Source organism: Pithys albifrons, chromosome 11 (assembly GCF_047495875.1).
Source record: "Pithys albifrons albifrons isolate INPA30051 chromosome 11, PitAlb_v1, whole genome shotgun sequence".
NCBI classification, from domain to species: Eukaryota; Metazoa; Chordata; class Aves; order Passeriformes; family Thamnophilidae; genus Pithys; species Pithys albifrons.
In genome coordinates this window covers 13,843,619-13,858,644 of record NC_092468.1, presented here as the reverse complement: position 1 = coordinate 13,858,644, position 15,026 = coordinate 13,843,619, and the positions used below count along the sequence as shown (strand labels likewise).

Sequence of the window (15,026 nt, the reverse complement as noted above, 5' to 3'; positions counted from 1 at the left end):
AGCCTGCAGCTGGTAACAGGCAGAATGCTACAGATAGAGCTACAATCTGTGAAGGGCAAACCAGTATTCTGCTGGTTGTGCTACTGCTAATAGTGCTCAGATATGTATTTCTCCAGTGGTCCAGTGAGCTCAAATGGTAGGTGTTAGCATGGGAAGAGGGAATCTTAAACAAGCTTAGCTGTCTGTCATTCCAGGACAGAGAATGGTTACTATGAGAGCTCCACATGCTTGGTGTGCTCCTGTAGAGTTTAGAAACACTCAGTGTTTGGTGTGAATTAGAATGTCTTAATACCTTGCAATCAAACTGTTTATTTGGAGACTGACTTAGTTTTGAAATTAAGGTACTTTCTCACAATTGATTTTGATTCCTATAAAAATCACTGCTAAAATCCCTTTACAGTTTTTTCCACTCACCTAATCCAGCTACATGTGTCTGTAATCGCAAAATACGAAGATTTCTTGTTTTTTCAGGTGCATGTGATGGATGATACGGTGGTAGCAGAGTGAGTATCTCTCACCCTTTTGTAAGAGGCATAAGGCTGGGCACAATCCCATGCTCTGTGCTACAATTACTCCATTGTTTGGGTTGGGAAAACAAAGGTGTCTTGATGTGATATGCTGTGATGTCATTCTGCTGTGTGCTGCTGCATCGTGTGGTTCAGGCACATCACATTCTGTACTCCAGGCACAGTGAAAATTAGCAGAGGGTAAACTGAGCCATGGCTAGCAGCTTTACTTCAGGGCATGCTGTGGACTGTGCCTCAGAAATAAAGAAAAAGCAATTCCTTATTATTTACTCTATTTCCATTAAGAGTGGCTTCTGTGCTTTCTGTGAGAAGATGCTACTTTGAGTAGTCTCTGTCTGCATCCCATAGTGCGGTTTAACAGCACTTCCTTGTGTTCAGTCTAAACTAGAGAACCTTGCTGTTTTGGGGGGATTTGTTACATGTTCATAGGATATGAAGAGTTAAGTTTAATAGATTTTTTTAAATTCAGCAACAAGTGATCATATAAAAATATCTGAATTCACTTTTTAAACATACCTGTTAGCATTTGATCAAGCAATTACCAAAGCAATTGCTGTGCTCCTCACAGGAAAACAGCATCTAACCTGCTCTTTGAGGGTTTACTTCTTGCACTGGGTTTTCACTCAGAGAAACCCATTTCATACAACACACCAACCTCTATGCTTAATTTGACTGGGAAAGTTAAAATAGGCAGGTTATATAATGATGTTTATCTTTACATCAGGAAGTCAACTAAGAAGCTGTTAAGCTGATTTTATATAACACAGCCCTGATTATAGAAAGTGTGGAGGAAGATGATCTATGTTGATGCATTTCATATTGGCAGCAATTGTTAATGAATATAACTAATATTGTTTTGTATGCTTTTGTTTTTGATGTTTTTCAGGCTTCCAGAAAACACTGGAGCATTAGCACCCAGGCACTGAATTTCAATTGTTTATAAGAATTCTAATAGCACTATTCTATACATTAGGTGCACACATTTAAATAAAACATTCTAAATAATAAAATAGAAAACACATATAATTTTCTATAATGCCCTAGTCCCTGAGTTTCTGGAATAACAAAACTCACTCCTTTGTAGGATTGTGAACTGTCCCAAACTCCATAGATAAATCTTATTACAAGAGCAAAGAAAGATGGGATAATTTTATACACACAGCATGAAATTCCTAATTGAATAAGAGCTCAAGCAACTTCAGAGTACACAAACTGCACAATGATAGAAAAACTTTTTTAAGATAAAAAGAAGTCCAGTTTTGTCTTATTCTCCCTGTAAACAAGAATACATTCATCTACTAGCCATACTCAGCTGGACTCTCTAACAATAAGAATAAAGGCATCCTTGTATTCTGATCAAGATCAAATTAACCTAAGTTTCGATTATGAGAAAAAACTGGATTTAGAGTTCCCAAATTAAAAATATGAAGCTTGTATTACTGGGGAAACTGTCTTCTCTGTATAAAAAAATTGAAGTCAAATAAGCAGAAATGTGTAAGGGGATCCCATAAGAATTCTGTTGAGTAGTGTTAATTAAATTTGCTAAACCATGATTTTTTTAAATAAAACTTTGATTTTAAGAACTGAAGATTAAATCCTTCTGTGTGTAATAGGCAGCAACTTATTTTACCCACAAGAACAAAGATGATAGACAAGAATGAGCTAATATTTCAACTGTTAACAGTATATATGACAGGCATGTGACTCATAAGGTTGTGTGACACTGCACACTGTCTTGAAAAGAGTAGTCTTCATGAAAATTAGCTGTAAGTAGTAGCTTTTGTAGAAAAAAAGAGGACACATGCTACCATTGCATGTTTTCGTTCAAGTAGAATGCTTCTACAAGAAGCTGTTTGCATCTCTTAAAACCCACAAAATTACAGATGATAAAGAAAAGGTGCCCTTCTGAAAAGGCAGGTCCTGGAAAGCAAGGCTCTGGCACACGATCCAACTTTATCTGACATCAGAGAATCCAGATGAGTGGAGGCATAATGAACAAGCTAACTTCACTCAGGCTTCACCCCTTATTAGCCAGGGGAAATGAGGCTTCATTAGTTTCATTGCTTCCCCAGTTAGCTGTGAAGAATTGCACTGAGTTTGCAGGTGAAGTGAAAGCTTTTCTGCAGCTGTCAGAGATCTTTTTATGAGCAACAACTCCCAGTTCTGAATGAGTAAGGGAAATCATCTGCTCTGTATACTACATGGTGACTACTCTAGTATATGGTGACTCTGGGCATTAAATGTGACAAAATTAAGACAGGATCTATTTTATTATTTTTTTTGCTGTGCTGACCTCCTTGCTTCCAACAGCTGCCTGCTTCCATATCACATATCCCCCCTAAGCACCGTGCCCTTCAACAGGCAGAGCAGTCTGTGTGCTGTAACAAGCTGCCTGTCCCTGCCAGGGGTTTGTCCCACACAGGGTGCTGGTAGAAGTCACAGAAGAAGGGATTTTAACAGAGAAATATGAAGGCAGGGAAAGGAAGTCCATTAGTCAGATCCTCGGCTGCTTCTGGAGCCAAGAGGACTAAAATGGCAACAGGTTGCTGCTTCATACAATTGTCCTGGATTTCCTATGCCAAGGATGGTTCTGGAGTACAGCCAGTGTTGAGCACAGCATAATGTCAACTTCTATGCTGACCACACCAGCCACAATTGAAGTACAAGCCTTTCTGTATGTGCCTATAATGCCTTGATTTAAGTGATGTTGCTCAAGCTGTGGCACAAATGATGTGTGCTCAAATGATGCTCTGGTTCATACCCAGTTTTCTCCTCCTCCAAGGGAACTACAAAATTTCTTGAAAGCTGGAGCCTAAAAAAGAGGATGTGTAATACAGGACAGTTTTGCACTGTGCTGTTAGTAAAACATGCCATTTGCCATTCATGGGATATTTTCTATATGTGCTGGAATTTCAAACCCAGTTTACATATTGAAGTACAATACTGGGCTTTCTGGCTCAACTGCTTCCAATCAGCAAATACACTCCTAGAACTGAAACAGAAGTGCTGGGAACCAACATGGCTTTCAGAGGCACAATAAGGCTCACCTAATTGCTTCCTGACTTGCTGATCCATCATCCTGACCTCCTCTTTGATGTTTTGTTTTTCCTTTTTTTTTTTTTCCTGAAGCATTAGTAGCAAGTGAGAAATGCTGTCTCAGGGTGATATATATGGGATTAATTCTCTACCCTCACTACAATGACTGCACATAATGTGATTATCTCTTGTTTAAAATAAAAAAAACCCCAAACACTTGAAAACATCAAATCATGTTTATGAAAAAGTAGTTTCTTTGTGGTGGTTCCTTTAATTGCAAAAAAAAAAAACACCTTTTTTTTTTGTAATAATACATTTTTGTCAGTCAGCAAAACCAGTCCAAATGCTGCAGATGTCTCCTTTCTGCCAGCTAAATTTAGGCTGTTCTTCCTCTCCTTCTGTATATATATTGCTATGAATCAAGAGCATTATGGCCCTTTTAGAGTACATTTATTGCTGTTGTGAAAACTGATGAGACCAGATGATGGAGGTTCCTGCCAATGTCCCTTCTTAGAATGTTTTAATTTTAAAAATAACCAAACTGGTACCAGTTAGTGCCAAAACTCTGAGATATGAAAATACAATTAGGAGGGGTGAAAATGGGAAATGTGTGTCAGTTAGCACCAAATGTATGTTCTCCTTTCTTCAATAAGATGTGTGAAAACTTTCACAGTACACAGCTGTGGGAGGAGGAGAAACTCCTGGCACAAACCTAGGAACAAAACATGTGAGTATTGGGTAGGGAGAAGAGAGAGGCCTTTTCTAGACCTGGGTTAGATTTGTTACAGTGTAAGTTTCTGGTAAGGTTAGGTGTTTGCCACTGTCAAATCTAGTCCTGATTTTTAGACTTGAAACTTGCAGGAGTTGCCCAGGAGACTCTTTTTAGGTTCCTGCAATAAGGTCTTCAGCATTTTCAGTTGTGTCTAAATCAAAAAAGTGTAAATGGAAATACAAACTTGGATCAAAATAATCACATCAGCAGGATTTACTTTGAACTTTCAAGTCTCTTTCTGCCTCTCATATGCATAGAGGGTTTGAAGTGTTTCACATCTGAGGCTTTGGTTGATTGTCCAACCGACTGAGAAATAAGTTGACATTCCCCCTCAGTAAAAGCATTTGAATTAACCCTAAATTCTTCAGTTTTAATATATATTTCCCTGCAATGATCATACAGAGTATTCTACAAAGATTGTTTAGCTCACATGTGTTTCTGCGTAAGTCACTCATTTCTATGCTCTGTCAGCTCTCTGGTACCTTGCAAAAAAGCAGGTTGTTTGTGTTCCCTTTGAAGGCCCCTTATACTTTCCACGCCACTTTTGAGAAAGTAACTTTCTGACTCTGACTGGTCCGTGATGTCAGTCGATATAGCCCATCCCTTAAGCTTTTCAATAAGCAAGGCTTTTCCTGCTTTCTCCCACGATGTGCTTATGCTAACCTTATGTCCCCTGCTAACTGCGGAAAAGCTCTTTCTTTATCCTTCTTCAAATAAGCCCTTCCTCCTCATCCTGTTCATCACCAGCAAGACTAAAGGAAAGCCCCAGCCCAGCCGCAGGTGTGTGTGGAGGCTCCGGGTGCCCCCGCTGCGCTACCCGGCAGGTCCGTGCGGTGCCGAGTCCTCCCCGCAGGGACCGCGGCTCTGCCCGACGCTGTGCGCGGCAGGAGCTGCTCCGTGCCCGGCACACTCAGCCCGCACCCAGCACAGCTCTTTGGTTCGGTTTTGCCCATGAGCTCCCGCAGGGAATGGGGGACAAGCGGTACCGCAGGTACCGGCGCACACCTGGAGCCGTTCCGCCCTCCCGCAGCACACAGCGGGCACCACCCGGGGCGGTGACGATCAGTGCCGGGGACAACACTTAGCGCCGGTTTCCCCGGGGTCCCGTTGCCGTCGGGGTCCCAGTTCCCACCCCGTCCCAGCGCTGTCTCAGGGCCGCCCCCGGGCCGTGCCGCGCCGGGCGGGGCGGGGCGGCCCCTTTAAGGCGGGGGGGGGGCTCTCACCTGCCTCCTCCCCCGCCCCTCGCCAAGGTGCCGGCCCCGCGCCGGGCCCTGATTGGGCGCCCGCCGGGCCCGGTCACGTGGGGGGGGCGCGCTCCCCAGCGCCTCCAGGCCGCCATTTTGGCTGGAAAGTTTGGAATTTCCGAGCAGAGCGGGCGGGAGGCGGTGGGAGCGCTCCGGTCCTGCTCGCCCGTCCCGGCCCCGGCGCGGGCACCGACCCGGGCACCGACCCGGGCACCGACCGGCCGCCCCCGCCGCCCCGTCCCAGCCGCGCCGCCCCTGTCCCGGCGCGCCGGGAGCCCCGTGCCAAGCCGCGCGCCCGACGGGGGGGTCAGGCGCGGCCCCCCCCGCCCCGGCCGGCAGGGGGCGCCACCCCCCTGCGCCGCGCGCCGAGTTCGGCGGAGCCCCCGCGGCGGCCCCGGCGCGATGCCCGTCCGGAAACAAGGTGAGAGCCGGGGGCAGCGCCGCTGCCAACGCCAGTGCTGCCGACGCCAGTGCTAATGGTACTGCTGCCAGTGCTGCTGCTGCTGCCGGTGCTCATGGTACTGCTGCTGCCGCTGCCGCTAGTAATGCCACTGCTGCTGCCGCCGCCGCGGGACGGCCCGGCACGCCACGGGCGGGGGTGGCGCGGGCAGTGCGAGCGCGCCGAGGGCACCGTCCCGCCCGCGCTCTCCCGTCTGCGAACAAAGGAGCTGCCGCGCCGGGCTGGGCTGGGCTGGGCTGGGTTGGGGCCGTCCCGGCCGCAGGGGCTTGTTGCATCCCCGGTGCTCCTGCCCGGTGCCCCCGGGTCAGCCGTGTGTGTCTCTGGTGTCCGCTTGCAGATACCCAGCGAGCCCTGCGCCTCCTGGAGGAATATCGCTCCAAGCTGAGCCAGGCGGAGGACCGGCAGCTGCGGAACTCCATCGAGCGGGTCATCAGTATCTTCCAAAGTAACCTCTTCCAGGCGTTGATAGGTAAAGGCTGACTTCTCTCAGTCGGTTCTTGCTTGTGCTGTCACTTGTAGTGTTAAAAAGAAAAGATATTTTGCCCTTACTTTAGGAGCCATGTGCTTCTTGTTGTGTTTTTGTTTTGCATAGTAACACACGTGCTGTTACAGATCAACAGTTCACTCATTACATATACTTAGTTTATTTCAGGCTTTTGACTGGCCCAAACTGCTGTGGTGCACTTTATTCTTCTGTGACATGTAGTTGTAGATTACTTTAGACTGTTTTTCCATGTGTCTTTGTTCACCTGATAAATTTCTAAGGAGAGTGGAGTTCTTTTCCTTTTTTTCTTTTTCTTTTTTTGTTTGTATGTAACAGGTTGGTGAATGAATTGAAATGTTCTTAATCTAATGTAGGATTCAGGCAGTTCCCGCTGAATAATCTCTAAAAACATCACGAAGTTTATAAATGAAGTGCAAGTACTTGAACTTAAAGTAAATGAAAAGAGAAACCTGTAATGCTTCAGGGAGTGCTACAATCATCTCTTTTGTTGCACGTTGAAATCTAGTGAAAGCACTGCTGATTCTCAGTTTAGTGCTTGACTTCAAATGTTTCCATGAGTTCTTAGAAATACTTGGATATAATTCTGAATTTGTGAAAAAAAGAGCATAAATAGAACTTGCAGAATCCAGGTTTTATTTGGAAACTTCTGCAGGGAAGCAGTGAATGTGGTTTTGCCTTGATTGAGTGTCACTATGACAGGTAATGTCAGTTTCCCCTCAAGAATAATATTTGTTCTGCATCCTTGTCTTTTAACAAAGTAACCAGTGCCTCAATGGTACTAATGACAAACATTGTCTCAGCATTAGCGTCTTTTCACTGGCTTAGTGAATGGTTAGTGTTGTACAGGCCTGTATCTTTCTGCATTGTGCTACAACTTCTTTGATTCTGTGTTGTGGTGAAAACACAGGGACAGGCCAAACATAAACATGCATTGCTGCATGAGGAATGTTTTCTTCTGGAGCATTTATTTCATCTTTTGTAGGTTTTCAGAAGACAGTAATTGTGTTGTGTTTTTTTCCTTATCATGCAAGTTCATGGAGGGTAGTTGTGAAAATAGGTCAGTTACAAGGATCTTTTCCTGTTTAGGAGATCTAAATTTCTCTTCAATACTCAGTTGATGCTAATCAACTCTATGAGGAATAACTAGACATAATCTTTGTGGGACATGTGTGAACAGGATTTAGTCTTTGGTGAATCAGAATTTTGAAGTCTTATGTTGGAAACTTAATGTACTGCAGTCACACTTCTTATTTTCACCTAGCAAATGTCAGTGGTGATTACCATTTTTCTTGTTCTGTGTGTATGTGTGTATTTTGTTGATTTGTGGGTTTTTTTCAGTCGTTAAGATCCATGCAGTACTCTCTTTTCTCCCCTTCATTGAATAAGGTACCAATCTATTAGCCTTTGATATTCAAATCTGCAAGACATAGTTTCTTCTACTGTCCACACACAAATTTGCGTTGTTTATAACTCTACAACTAGTAGTAGTAAACTTGACAGAGCAGGCAACCTCATGTTTGCTGGCCTTGTTCTGCAAGAGCAGAAACCAGGAATGTGTTTTTGCCTGGTTGGGCAACATTGCCTGTTTTCTGGTCTTGTGTGTCTCAACCGCGGGACTCTGGTTCTTGTGGGGTTCAGTTCATCTGTGTGTGCTCAGTAAGAGCTTCTTGGGCACGTTGCATTAACTTTGCATTTCCTGGCTCATTGTATGATTTATTAGAGTGCATGTATTCCCAAACCATTTGTCACGAGGCTGGTACTTTCCAAGGAATTTATGCTGGGTCTTTCTCCTTAAACCTGCTCTTTTCTGTGGAAATATGTCAGGAGAGTTCTTCTCTGTGGCAGGCTGCTCCTGGCTGTTGTTTCCCTGGAGACATCTTGTTTATGGTGTGACTACCATAAAGAGTGGGGGACTCCCTGGAAAAGAGACAGTCTGGAGAATGGCTGCACTTACTGGGAAGACCTTGAGCCTGCTCCTGCCTGCCCTCCTGTGCAGATCTGGGCTGGCTGGATGCATTGTTCAGTTGTGCTGTGGGTTAGGCTTACCTGGAATGGCTCATTGCTTTATGGCTGGATTTTAAGTGTGCCTTTTAGAGAAGTTGTGATGTGTTCCCAACTTAAACAGCCAGTGCTGTTCTGAGAGCAAATTTGTGGCTCAACTATATGAAGTTATTTCTCTTAGAGATACTTCGTCCAGCAAGTGTGCTACTTTTAGTTTACAAGGATTTTTTACATCTATTATTTTCTGCTTTTTCTGCCAAGTTACTGTACTCTATCCAAGACTTGCCTGTTTGTGGTGGGTTTGGGGAGGCTGCAGTCAAGATCTGCTGTCAATTTCTTCATGTGTCTTTTTTAGTATAGTTTTTGACTTGACAATCAAATGCTGCTCTTCAAGGAATAAATAGAAATTACTTTCTTCACACAAATTTATCTTTGTGGAGTAAATTAAATATTCCTGCAAACCACACTAATTTTGACAGCGTTTTCTGTATTTAGATGCACATAAAGGAGTTGAAAGGTTTTTTTGTAGTTTCCATTTGGATGCTGAAGAATAAATAGCATTACTTTTCTCATTTGAGCCTTTTTTATGTTGTCCTCTCCTTTTAGTTCTACCAATAAAATTTTAGTTCAGCAATCTGCAAGTTTAACCTGTACTTAAATTATGGCTTTAAATTATGTGAATTAGGCCAGTACTCAGTTAGTGCGTACAGGCAGTGTCACAAGATCAACATTGCAACAGTGTTATATTTTAAGTGAGATAACTGTAAGAAGTTCAAATTAGTAACAAAGTAAGCAACTATGACCTCCTTAAACCAGTCTGTGCAGAAGTCCTTTTATTTTTTTCTTCTGTAATGTGATATTTCCATTTCTTCAATCAGTTATATGCAATCAGTTATATGTAATAAAGTCTAGTACTTCAATTAAATGAAGGTCAAGGGCCTGTAATTAAAATCAACACGAGAATAGTGTCAGTTTTAAGTAAATTTCCTTTTGTACAGGTTCAAAAATGTGTAATATCTTTTCTAGCTTATGATTTCTTAGTTGAAGTTAAAATGACTTGCTATTGATATTCTGATCATTGGTGAGTCATTTTATTAAGAGACCAAAAGAAGATGCCACATACAGAACCAGGGGTTAGACTTCACTTTGGTAAAGTATTTGGTATTTATCTTCAAATACTGAGGTAATAACTCTGCAGGTAAGTTCTGTTTCTAGTTTAGGTGTTCTTTTACCTTCCTGAGAAGCTACTGGTTCTTGAAAATGTACAGATAAATTTATCTTCTTGAAAATACAGGAGGAAAACCACTTGCATGTGTAAGTAACACTTTTGAGAGAAAAACATGTGTAGCAGAATACTGTTTATACACAGAATCTTTTTGTTTAATTGAAGTCTACTTTGATGGGTGTTATGCTGTGGTTGACCATATTTCTCTAATTAAAAATATTATAACTCTAGCTAGAAACATGAGGTAGTTTGCTACTTTAAAACATTCCTTTTTCTGGCAATAACTCCATTTGCACAGGTGTCAGAAAAAGGAAAGTATAGAGGAGTCTCTACATACACTGACAGTGGAGTTGGCTGTGCTACCCCTCTTGTCTAAAGTGGGGTGGGGTTTTTTAATATATATGTTATTTGTAGCTGTGCATATATAGGCATTTTAGTATAAAATAGCAGATCTGACTACAGGATGTTGAATGTGTTGAATTTCATGTGTGTAAACAATCTCATTTATTTTACTTGGAGTGCTTTTGCATGAAGATCTGCCCAGAGAATTGTGTTTATGCACTGGCTCTTCTTAACACTACACATCCAGTGTGGGAAATTTTGAATTAAAAACATGTAATGGTTTCACTAATCCATATTAAATCATAGAACAGCTTCCCCCTGGTAATCATGAATTGTTTTTAATCATAGTTTGGATTCATGAGCTTTATGAATTGCACAGAATGTATTAAAAATGCTGTTAATATGTTTTTACACCCCAGAAAAGGAAGTTTTGTTTCTGAGAATTTTTAAAAAGCAGGTGATTGCATAAAGCAAACTCTTTGTTCAGGTTTCTCAGCAGTCTGACCAGGACTGAAAATTCTAAGAATATCAAACATAGTTTGCAGATTTCTCGCCTCTGTCCACACCAGCTTTCTGAACTAAATTAGGAAAACAACCCTCGTTTAGACTGTAGTAGACTCGATTGGGTCAGCACTCCTCAAAGCTGGTACCTCTGGAGTGCACTAACCATATTCCTGCTTACATGGCATGTGGCCTCAGCTCTGAACTGCGTGTGGCATCTCTGTAGGTGTTGCTCTTCTTGATCCTCCTCAATTACCTACCTTGGAAATATTTTTTATACTTGCTGACTAAATTGAAATCAAACACAGTTAAAGCAGAAGCTCCTCTTCTGCACTGAAACCAAAACCACTTTCTCTTGGGGAATACCAGCTTTTATTTCAGCAATGTAGTTAGTTAACAGAGCATTGCACCATGATGACATAGTTAACTGCAAATCAACTCGGGCCTATTTTGCTATGGTCTCCTTTGAAGCTGAAACAGAAGTTGGTTGGGTTTAGTGAAATTGACCTAGGATTGTATTTTCAAAAGCAGTTAAGTACTTGATTATTTTCATCCAGAGGGAGGGAGGATAAAACATTTCAGTTTGATGTTCAGATGACTGAAGTGTTAACTTAGTCATTGTCAGTATATTTTTGCTGTGGAGTTTGTCTGAATGTCATAATGCCCCAGTTTTTGGAAGAACTTCATGTCTTCTGCTGCAAGGAAGCTAATAGTGAAACAGTCTCATTGCTCCTCCTTTTTAAGAATTACTTACTATTTTGTGTCTATGTAGTTCAGTTTGATAGCTTGCTTGCCTTTCAAAGTGTTTTCCACACTGAATTATGTGTGTGTATGTGACAGGGCAATGTATTGAATTTTTGGGATTAGGTGCTGCTTTTGGTAGCCTAAAATAGCAAGTAAGACTAGTGTAAGTTGAGTAGCTACTGGTATGCAGATAAATAGTATTGTGGCAAATGTTTATCCTTGTGGTTATTACAGTGAATATTCAGTGTTGAATAGCTGCACTTCAGAATTCACCAATTACAGTATTCTCTTCACAGGGTTACCATTGAAAGGGTCTGTTGACAAGAAAATTTTGTCAATAATTCTGTTCATATAGGGACTGAAAGGAAAGTTGAAGTGGGGAATATTTGATACAGTTTCCTGATTCTTGCAGAGTTGATCTTCTGTCCTGTTCTTGCTCCACTTATTTCCTGTGTTCTTTCAGCTGTTTTCCCTGGTTCTGATGCCTGTCACCTCCCATGATTGTGTTCCTGGCTTTGCTCCTGATCTGCCTCAAGATTGCTTCAGTGCTGGGTTCAGGGTAGAGGAAAGGGGAAAGCATGAGAGGGGATACTTGTCCTGATCTTACTCCTGTTTCCACGGTGGTTCCAGCAGTAAGGGCAGAACATCTTGTTCAGCTCTGCAGCTGGGATGCTCTGTGCATCCTGTGCATGTGGTTTGCCTGTATTTTTAGGAATGGTGCTTGTTTTGGTGCAAGTGGAAGGCATCTTCAAAGAAACTGAACTTTAGCAGCTGACTGGTCTCCTTGCACAGATGGCTTCCTGAATTATAACTAGGCCAAATTTACAGGATTGTTAAGAGACTGCAGAAGGTGTAGGGCTGACACTGGAATAACCTCCTTAGCTTCGTGTTCCTTCTCTGAATTAGGGGAGGCTCTAGAGCTGTTTGGTAAAGCTTTTATAGGAATCTTGTCATGTGTGAGTATCTTCCCAACCATACTCTCAAAAAAGCGGACTTATTTCGGATTGAAATAAAAAGATTGGCCTAAGACAGAGGTGCAGTAAGGAAAACTTGTGGGCAAATTGCAAAAGCATTGCAAATTTTAGTGGTGTTCAGAAACTTGAGTTAAAATTTGCCTGCAGGAAACATTCAAGTGTTAGTGCTGGAGGAGATGCTGCTGTGTGGCACACCCAGCCTGGTGTTACCACCACCTCAGATAATTACTCTGCAGCCTGAGCTCTCCATGGGTAGTAGAACCAACGCTTGTGCTGTCTCATCTGAGCAAGGCAGTGCTCCTCTATGAAAGCTCAACTTGGAGAGTTGGATGAACTCATGTCAAAATTAGTTCGATATTTTTGAACACATTTGTCTGGTGAGAAACCTCCTCAGTCCTGTACTGACACTATTTTAGGGGACACACCACAAATAAAACTTAATAGTAACATTTTCTTTGTCCCTGACACGTTTTTGTTACCACTGAAGACAGTAGTAAATACATTCCTTTAAGAAAAAATGTACTTTGTTATACTGGCTGGTGGTTTGCAACTGGGATTCAGATAGTTGGATAGCTGGGAGTTAATGTTTAGGTTGGGTGTTTGTTGTTTGATTTGGGGATTTTTTGTGTGGTTTTTTTTGTGTAGTGTTTGGTTTGGGGTTTTTTTGGGTGGGGGGATTTTTTTTTTAGGCTTAGTCTGACAACTAAGTGTGCACAAGGTGATATCAAATCAAAAATTTGCACCGTCTAAGATTCTTGTGTCAGTTTTTGTCTGAATGATGGCAACTTTAATTTTTTTTAAGTTTTTCTACTTCAATTCTGGACACAAGAGAAGACCCTGTGGATTTCTGGGAGTGACTAGTAAGCTAAGAAGAAGATATGAATGAGCAGTTTGGAAAGTGTAAGTGGTCAAGTTGGCAAGGAGTTGAATTTGTCTGAGTGCAAAAATCAGGTAGAGGAATAAAAGCAAACAATTAGACCTGAGGTTAAATGAGGGCAGTTTCAGTGAGCACCAGTTAAGGAGAATTTGTGTTAGTGGAAAATAACGCCTCCTGGAGTTCGAGTTAAGCAAAGAATTATGTGCAGAAAAGGTGTTCAAAGGGTAGGACAGTTCCTGAAACAAGTGGAAGGGCTGGGGATGCTGCAGGTTGTGGCAAAGGGTCTTGTAGAACAAAACACATGGAGTAAGAGAGTTGCACCACGAGTTTTTTAGGAAGTCTTAATTGTGCGCAGAAGTTTTAAAGAAAAAATAGACCTCAAAACAAGAAACTCTGAAAGGGGCTTTACAGGGGTTGTGGTGAGGCTGTTTTCACTTTTCATATAGGCAAATACTTATTTTTGAACAGATTCACACCCCATGACACAACATAACCAGCAAATAACACAAAGAGAATACTTAGTTAACTCTGGTCATTGGCTTGGTAAATGGATGTGAAACTTTTCTTGGTGTTTTCATTACTAATTGTACACTCCTCAAGTTGTGATTTACTTGTGTTAAATGGATATTCTTAGCTTGATATAGCAGGTGAAGTAAGCATGTAGTATTGAGACTTCCTTGGAATTAATAGGAGTTGATTTGCAACTGAAGAGTGAAAGTCTGTAGTGTTGGCAGACTCTTGCCTGTTCTGACAGTGATCATGACTCTGTTTTGTCTATATATTCATGATGTTGAGCTGTTAAGAATTTGGCAGATACCGTGCATCTCAAATTGCTCTGAACTGAAATAACGTGTTGACCTTTTTTTTTTCTCCTTTCTACTCATTTTAAGACTTAAGTTTTCAGTGCTTTGACAGGGAGCCCTAAGAAATAAAGATGTCTTTCCCTCCCCCTGCTTGAATTAAAGAACTACTTAATTTTTAATGGGATGACATCTCTTCCTAGCAACATACAGGTAGTCAAATTCTTAACAGACCCGTTTTTTCAAACACGGGTAACATCATAAACAAACACAGGTATTTGCATGTGCTCTATTTAGATGAATGAATGTCTGAGAAGAGGCAGAGAAATGAGAGATGACAAAGGAATTGCTCACATGGATAGATCTACAAGTGAAATACTAAACTGAAATAAATCAATTTGAGTGAATTCATAAGCTCCTTGGTTGCTTGAAGGCTTGAGGAGAGGGTGGTGGCTCTGAGAGGTTCTCCTGAACAAAGCTGGTACTGAACCATTTTGTGTGGTAAAGTCTGTATGTAGATGCAAATGTATCTGGTGGTTTGCTGACTTGCTGACTTTGTCTGAAATTGGTTTCTTCACCTGAACATCCATCCGAAAGGAGCATCTCATCGATGTCAGTGCAGGATTAACTGTGTAGCTGAAGTGTGTCAATCCTGGTCATGCTGCCATGCAGAGGGACCTCCACTGGCAGAGGAAATGGGCTGACAGGAACCTCGTGGCTTTCAACAAGTAGAAGTGCCAAGTTCAGCACCTGGGGAGGAACAATCCTATGTACCAGTATATACTGTATGTTATCCAGCTGGAAAGCAGTGATGTAAAAAAGGACCTGGAGGTCCTGGTGACACCAAGTTGAATATGAACAATCACTGTACCCCCGGGGCAAAGGTGGTGAACAGACTCCTGGGCTGTGTCAGACACAGAATTGCCAGCAGGCTGAGAGATGATGTGATCCTTCCCCTTAGCATTTTAGAATGCAAAACATGAATAAAAAAGGAGCAAACAGAAAGCAAAAATGAGCT

At 42.1% G+C, this 15,026-nt stretch overlaps 1 protein-coding gene across 9 annotated transcripts in view; it reads left to right on the top strand.

Annotated features, from left to right (window-relative positions):
* The first annotated feature begins 5,669 nt into the window (after positions 1 to 5,669).
* Positions 5,670 to 15,026, top strand: part of DLG1 (discs large MAGUK scaffold protein 1) — a 145,169-nt gene continuing 135,812 nt past the window's right edge. For all 9 annotated transcript variants that reach the window (XM_071566801.1, XM_071566806.1, XM_071566799.1 and 6 more), the window contains exons 1-2: positions 5,670 to 6,000; positions 6,377 to 6,508. In XM_071566801.1, coding sequence (XP_071422902.1) covers positions 5,982 to 6,000; positions 6,377 to 6,508 — 151 coding nt within the window. In that variant the 5' untranslated portion in view covers positions 5,670 to 5,981. The remainder of the gene's footprint in view (positions 6,001 to 6,376; positions 6,509 to 15,026) is intronic.